At 45.5% G+C, this 8,272-nt stretch overlaps 1 protein-coding gene across 1 annotated transcript in view; it reads right to left on the reverse strand.

The window, feature by feature from the left end:
• The window catches only part of LOC117548907 (endothelin-2-like), a 35,435-nt gene extending 27,529 nt beyond the window's left edge, over positions 1 to 7,906 (reverse strand). Inside the window, exon 1 of the mRNA XM_034220434.1 lies at positions 7,740 to 7,906. Within this exon, the coding sequence (XP_034076325.1) occupies positions 7,740 to 7,803 (64 nt within the window). The 5' untranslated portion in view covers positions 7,804 to 7,906. The remainder of the gene's footprint in view (positions 1 to 7,739) is intronic.
• Between the last annotated feature and the right edge of the window lie 366 nt (positions 7,907 to 8,272).

Consider the following 8,272-nt stretch of genomic DNA (forward strand, 5'->3'; position numbering starts at 1 on the left):
TGACCTGATGAACAGTCAAGAGGATCACCAAAGATATTACAACACTTTCTGAGGGGAACATTAATACCTCGCCCAGCTTTCATCACAATCCATCAAATATTTGGCCAGATATTTCACTGCGAAGCTGGAGGAGCGAGGGGAACATACATCGCTTAAGACATCGGGCCCCGTCCCAACGTCAACACTCACCAAACCTTCAGGCGCTAGGTTTGAGGATGTATTGTGACCCTGGAGATGTGGAGTACCCCACATACAGTTAGAAGTGTAGAGTAGGGTCTCCAGCACAGAGAGACTGCTGGATTCCTGAGGTTTCTCCCATGTTCCCTTTAAACTGTGGGTTTTCTCTGGAAGTGTTTCCTTGTACAATGTGAGGGTCTAAGGACAGAGGGTCTAAGGACAGAGGGTCTAAGGACAGAGGGTCAAAGGACAGAGGGTCAAAGGACAGTGGGTCTAAGGACAGAGGGTCTAAGAACAGAGGGTCTAAGGATAGAGGGTCAAAGGACAGAGGGTCTAAGGACAGAGGGTCTAAGGACAGAGGGTCTAAGGACAGAGGGTCTAAGGACAGAGGGTCAAAGGACAGAGGGTCTAAGGACAGAGGGTCAAAGGACAGAGAGTCTAAGGACAGAGGGTCTGAGGACAGAGGGTCTAAGGACAGAGGGTCTAAGGACAGAGGGTCTAAGGACAGAGAGTCAAAGGACAGAGAGTCTAAGGACAGAGAGTCTAAGGACAAAGGGTCTGAGGACAGAGGGTCTGAGGACAGAGGGTCTGAGGACAGAGGGTCAAAGGACAGAGGGTCTGAGGACAGATGGTCAAAGGACAGAGGGTCTAAGGACAGAGGGTCTAAGGACAGAGGGTCTAAGGACAGAGGGTCTAAGGACAGAGAGTCAAAGGACAGAGAGTCTAAGGACAGAGAGTCTAAGGACAGAGAGTCTAAGGACAGAGGGTCTGAGGACAGAGGGTCTAAGGACAGAGGGTCAAAGGACAGAGGGTCTAAGGACAGAAGGTCAAAGGACAGAGGGTCTAAGGACAAAGGGTCAAAGGACAGAGGGTCTAAGGACAGAGGGTCAAAGGACAGAGGCTCTAAGGACAGAGGGTCTAAGGACAGAGGGTCAAAGGACAGAGAGTCTAAGGACAGAGGGTCTGAGGACAGAGGGTCTAAGGACAGAGGGTCTGAGGACAGAGGGTCTGAGGACAGAGGGTCAAAGGACAGAGGGTCTGAGGACAGATGGTCAAAGGACAGAGGGTCTAAGTACAGAGGGTCTAAGGACAGAGGGTCTAAGGACAGAGGGTCTGAGGACAGAGGGTCTGAGGACAGAGGGTCTAAGGACAGAGGGTCTAAGGACAGAGGGTGTAAGGACAGAGGGTCTAAGGACAGAGGGTCTAAGGACAGAGGGTCTGAGGACAGAGGGTCTGAGGACAGAGGGTCTGAGGACAGAGGGTCTGAGGACAGAGGGTCTAAGGACAGAGGGTCTAAGGACAGAGGATCTTAGGACAGAGGGTCTAAGGACAGAGGGTCTAAGGACAGAGGGTCTAAGGACAGAGGGTCTAAGGACAGAGGGTCTGAGGACAGAGGATCTTAGGACAGAGGGTCTAAGGACAGAGGGTCTAAGGACAGAGGGTCTAAGGACAGAGGGTCTGAGGACAGAGGGTCTAAGGACAGAGGGTCTGAGGACAGAGGGTCTAAGGACAGAGGGTCTAAGGACAGAAGGTCTAAGGACAGAGGGTCTGAGGACAGAGGGTCTGAGGACAGAGGGTCTGAGGACAGAGGGTCTAAGGACAGAGGGTCTGAGGACAGAGGGTCTGAGGACAGAGGGTCTGAGGATAGAGGGTCTAATGACAGAGGGTCTAAGGACAGAGGGTCTGAGGACAGAGGGTCTGAGGACAGAGGGTCTAAGGACAGAGGGTCTGAGGACAGAGGGTCTAAGGACAGAGGGTCTAAGGACAGAGGGTCTGAGGACAGAGGGTCTGAGGACAGAGGGTCTGAGGACAGAGGGTCTAAGGACAGAGGGTCTAAGGACAGAGGGTCTAAGGACAGAGGGTCTAAGGACAGAGGGTCTAAGGACAGAAGGTCAAAGGACAGAGGGTCTAAGGACAAAGGGTCAAAGGACAGAGGGTCTAAGGACAGAGGGTCTAAGGACAGAGGGTGTCGTATTGTCATACTGATATTCTGTACAAACTGTGAAGTCCACTGAGACAAATGTAACATTTGTGATATTGGGCTATAAATAAACATTGATTGATTGATTGATTGATTGATTGATTGGTTGATTGATTGATTGATTGATTGATTGATTGATTGATGCAAAATGTGCAGATGTTGGTACATTTGCACATTTACCATAAGTAGCATTAATTACCACATGCAGACAATAATGGCTTGTCAGATTTGGACAGTTCTGGAGTGGTTTTTCATTTCAAACCTTTATTTACCCAGGTGAATCCCATTGAGATCATTGATCTCTTTTTCAAGGGAGACCTGCTCAAGTAGTTCCACATGAGCAGGGACCAACAGCTTCCCATTGAGTCGCATCCAACCGAGCTTTAAAAACATTTAGTGGCACCAGATTGCTCAGTTTCCAGTTCTGGGGGTTAGTGAGGAGGCAGTTTGAACCAGAAAGGGTATCTGTTCTCTCTGTGGATTCTGATGCATTGTGGGTGCATTTTAAAGTCGTATGGACTCTTGATCCTTTGGATTGCACATACTGAAAATAATTGTCAGGTAATAATAATGTTCCTCTTGTGCTCTCTATGGTAATCTAAATCAGCCACAGAGAGAAATGTCCTCCTTCTGGTTCCAACTGACATGGACTCAGCATCCTCAATAACCCACAAAACCACTCCAGAGCTATATGATCAATGCTAATTAACTCAACGTATACTAACTGTGTCCCAACATCTGCAGGTTAGCATCCAGCAGTCTCTCTGAGCTGCAGACCCTACTCTACACTTCTATCAGAACACTTTGGGTCTCCACATGTCTCTCTGAGCTGCAGACCCTACTCTACACTCCTATCAGAACACTTTGGGGTCTCCACATGTCTCTCTGAGCTGCAGACCCTACTCTACACTCCTATCAGAACACTCTGGGTCTCCACATGTCTCTCTGAGCTGCAGACCCTACTCTACACTCCTATCAGAACACTTTGGGGTCTCCACATGTCTCTGAGCTGCAGACCCTACTCTACTCTCCTATCAGAACACTTTGGGGTCTCCACATGTCTCTGAACTGCAGACCCTACTCTACTCTCCTATCAGAACACTTTGGGGTCTCCACATGTCTCTGAACTGCAGACCCTACTCTACTCTCCTATCAGAACACTTTGGGGTCTCCACATGTCTCTGAGCTGCAGACCCTACTCTACTCTCCTATCAGAACACTTTGGGGTCTCCACATGTCTCTCTGAGCTGCAGACCCTACTCTACTCTCCTATAAGAACACTTTGGGGTCTCCACATGTCTCTGAGCTGCAGACCCTACTCTACTCTCCTATCAGAACACTTTGGGGTCTCCACATGTCTCTGAGCTGCAGACCCTACTCTACTCTCCTATCAGAACACTTTGGGGTCTCCACATGTCTCTGAGCTGCAGACCCTACTCTACTCTTCTATCAGAACACTCTGGGTCTCCACATGTCTCTGAGCTGCAGACCCTACTCTACACTTCTATCAGAACACTTTGGGTCTCAACGTGTCTCTGAGCTGCAGACCCTACTCTACTCTCCTATCAGAACACTTTGGGGTCTCCACATGTCTCTCTGAGCTGCAGACCCTACTCTACTCTCCTATCAGAACACTTTGGGCTCTCCACATGTCTCTGAGCTGCAGACCCTACTCTACACTTCTATCAGAACACTTTGGGTCTCAACGTGTCTCTGAGCTGCAGACCCTACTCTACTCTCCTATCAGAACACTCTGGGTCTCAACGTGTCTCTGAGCTGCAGACCCTACTCTACTCTCCTATCAGAACACTCTGGGTCTCAACGTGTCTCTGAGCTGCAGACCCTACTCTACACTCCTATCAGAACACTCTGGGTCTCAACGTGTCTCTGAGCTGCAGACCCTACTCTACTCTTCTATCAGAACACTCTGGGTCTCAACGTGTCTCTGAGCTGCAGACCCTACTCTACTCTCCTATCAGAACACTTTGGGGTCTCCACATGTCTCTCTGAGTTGCAGACCCTACTCTACTCTCCTATCAGAACACTTTGGGCTCTCCACATGTCTCTGAGCTGCAGACCCTACTCTACACTCCTATCAGAACACTTTGGGTCTCAACGTGTCTCTGAGCTGCAGACCCTACTCTACACTCCTATCAGAACACTCTGGGTCTCAACGTGTCTCTGAGCTGCAGACCCTACTCTACTCTCCTATCAGAACACTCTGGGTCTCAACGTGTCTCTGAGCTGCAGACCCTACTCTACTCTTCTATCAAAACACTTTGGGGTCTCCCCATGTCTCTGAGCTGCAGACCCTACTCTACTCTTCTATCAGAACACTCTGGGTCTCAACGTGTCTCTGAGCTGCAGACCCTACTCTACACTCCTATCAGAACACTCTGGGTCTCAACGTGTCTCTGAGCTGCAGACCCTACTCTACTCTCCTATCAGAACACTCTGGGTCTCCACATGTCTCTCTGAGCTGCAGACCCTACTCTACTCTCCTATCAGAACACTCTGGGTCTCAACGTGTCTCTGAGCTGCAGACCCTACTCTACACTCCTATCAGAACACTCTGGGTCTCAACGTGTCTCTGAGCTGCAGACCCTACTCTACTCTTCTATCAGAACACTCTGGGTCTCAACGTGTCTCTGAGCTGCAGACCCTACTCTACTCTTCTATCAGAACACTCTGGGTCTCAACGTGTCCAGGTGCTGGCAACGAGACTGACGTGTTGGCAGGACTTAGATGACCCTCGATCTTCACATGCTGCAGGTCTCTCTCGCTGACATTTTGAGCACACAATAACCCACAATTCATAGCGTTTTGACGTTAAACACGGGGGGAAGCCCGTAGGCGTGTTCAGCCGGTTTAATTGGATGCACTGGTATGCTACAATTACACAGAACCACTCAATGAACTGGGATCTAAGGAACACACGAAGCAAGAGCAACATGGAACAGATTACATAATCATTTAATCAGTTATATTTACATTGAAGAAACAAGTAATCAGATTACTGTTTGTGAAACAGAGATTACTATCAGGATTAGGTACAAGACCTGAGTACTTCTACTTTTACTCAAGACCTGAGTACTTCTACTTTTACTCAAGACCTGAGTACTTCTACTTTTACTCAAGACCTGAGTACTTCTACTTTTACTCAAGACCTGAGTACTTCTACTTTTACTCAAGACCTGAGTACTTCTACTTTTACTCAAGATCTGAGTACTTCTACTTTTACTCAAGACCTGAGTACTTCTACTTTTACTCAAGATCTGAGTACTTCTACTTTTACTCAAGAACAAGATCTGAGTACTTCTACTTTTACTTTAGTACAAGATCTGAGTACTTCTACTTTTACTCAAGTACAAGATCTGAGTACTTCTACTTTTACTCAAGTACAAGATCTGAGTACTACTACTTTTACTCAAGTACAAGATCTGAGTACTTCTGCTTTTACTCAAGTACAAGATCTGAGTACTTCTACTTTTACTCAAGAACAAGACCTGAGTACTTCTACTTTTACTCAAGAACAATATCTGAGTACTTCTACTTTTACTCAAGAACAAGATCTGAGTACTTCTACTTTTACTCAAGAACAAGATCTGAGTACTTCTACTTTCACTCAAGAACAAGACCTGAGTACTTCTACTTTTACTCAAGAACAAGACCTGAGTACTTCTACTTTTACTCAAGAACAAGATCTGAGTACTTCTACTTTCACTCAAGAACAAGATCTGAGTACTTCTACTTTTACTCAAGTACAAGATCTGAGTACTTCTACTTTTACTCAAGTACAAGATCTGAGTACTTCTACTTTTACTCAAGAACAAGATCTGAGTACTTCTACTTTTACTCAAGATCTGAGTACTTCTACTTTTACTCAAGATCTGAGTACTTCTACTTTTACTCAAGAACAAGATCTGAGTACTTCTACTTTTACTCCAGAACAAGATCTGAGTACTTCTACTTTTACTGAAGTACCAGACCTGAGTACTTCTACTTTTACTCAAGTACAAGATCTGAGTACTTCTACTTTCACTCAAGTACAAGATCTGAGTACTTCTACTTTTACTCCAGAACAAGATCTGAGTACTTCTACTTTTACTCAAGTACCAGACCTGAGTACTTCTACTTTTACTCAAGTACAAGATCTGAGTACTTCTACTTTCACTCAAGTACAAGATCTGAGTACTTCTACTTTTACTGAAGTACCAGACCTGAGTACTTCTACTTAGACTCAAGTACAAGATCTGAGTACTTCTACTTTCACTCAAGTACAAGATCTGAGTACTTCTACTTTCACTCAAGTACAAGACCTGAGTACTTCTACTTTTACTCAAGTACAAGACCTGAGTACTTCTACTTTCACTCAAGTACAAGACCTGAGTACTTCTACTTTCACTCAAGTACAAGATCTGAGTACTTCTACTTTTACTCCAGAACAAGATCTGAGTACTTCTACTTTTACTCAAGTACCAGACCTGAGTACTTCTACTTTTACTCAAGTACAAGATCTGAGTACTTCTACTTTCACTCAAGTACAAGATCTGAGTACTTCTACTTTTACTGAAGTACCAGACCTGAGTACTTCTACTTAGACTCAAGTACAAGATCTGAGTACTTCTACTTTCACTCAAGTACAAGATCTGAGTACTTCTACTTTCACTCAAGTACAAGACCTGAGTACTTCTACTCATATTTGTATATCAGCGACTTCCCACTTAATTGATCTTTTAATTTATTTATTTTGTAATATTATTATTTATTTACTTGTTTTATGTATTAATGTTGTCTCAGGTCTTTCTGTATTTTACCGAGGGATCATTATTCATTATTTGATATCAGGGTACTGTATTGTTATGATCACACCTTGAGTGAGTCTCTTCTTCTCTGTTTCTCTGTGTGTTGTGAAAGCACGTAGAGCTGTACCTGGTGGACAACAAGTGTTCTTCAAAGACAGCTTTATTAATATCCAGGAGCCCGTTATGCGTCGTGCAGATGTGGAATAAATGCAATGGTTCAATGGGGAGGAGGGGGTTAATGGGGGTCCAGTCATTCTGATGTTTCAGTTGAACTATTGTTCATTAGTACCAAGCCACCAAGAACCAGAGCAACGGTTTCAAATATCAGATGGAGCTAATAATGTTCGTCATCTTGCAATTTGCTTATTTATATAAATAGTTATCACCGCAATAAACCGTATTTAATTTGGTCTTAATGGACGTTATTTAATTTCATATTCTGTTCTTGTACACATCATATTCTATTTACATGTTTATCGACTTCTTGCACTCTTTTTTATTTAGTATTTTATGATATATGTTGCGCTGTGGGAGGAGCTCAGGTCAGAAGGATGTCAGTGCCATTTCTACTCTGTGGCTGCTGAGCAGACGAGGATAACGCCTTTGAACCTTTGAACCTTAATGTCTGCTCAGGTTTCACAGAGAGAGTTAAGTGTAAACACGTCTTAATGGTCTTTCTGCCTCACTAACACTTAATGCAATTCAAAGGAGAATTGTAGCACGCCCAAGCGGCAGCAGCACGCTCCTCAGCCCTCGTTCTGATCAGAGACAGATACCTTGATGTTGATGCACCAACATCAGAGTGGTGGTGAGAATCCAAAAGTACGTGTGTAAGTCCATCCTGCTTGCTTCCTCCTTATCGTCCTTCACGTAAGGTTCCTCACAGCAGCGTCCCGTCTTCCGAGAAAAAAAAAGCCTTCGTGCTGAAATCAAACACCTGGAAAGAAACAGAAAGAAGGTCCAGAGGAACTGTTCCCACCTAGGTGCAGAGCTGAAGTAACACTGCAGCAGGAGGAGGAGGAGGAGGAGGAGGAGGAGGAGGAGGAGGAGGAGGAGGAGGAGGAGGAGGAGGAGGAGGAGGAGGAGGAGGACACACAGGGGAGGCTGGGTCCAACTCAATTTACTTCAAAGTCTAGTTAGCAGCTTAGTGAACCCGGACATGTGGAGACCTCAAAGTGTTCTGATAGGAGTGTAGAGTAGGGTCTGCAGCTCAGAGACATGGGGAGACCCCAAAGTGTTCTGATAGGAGTGTAGAGTAGGGTCTGCAGTTCAGAGACATGTGGAGACCCCAAAGTGTTCTGATAGAAGA

The sequence above is a fragment of the Gymnodraco acuticeps genome, unplaced genomic scaffold, assembly GCF_902827175.1.
Source record: "Gymnodraco acuticeps unplaced genomic scaffold, fGymAcu1.1, whole genome shotgun sequence".
Taxonomy (NCBI): Eukaryota; Metazoa; Chordata; class Actinopteri; order Perciformes; family Bathydraconidae; genus Gymnodraco; species Gymnodraco acuticeps.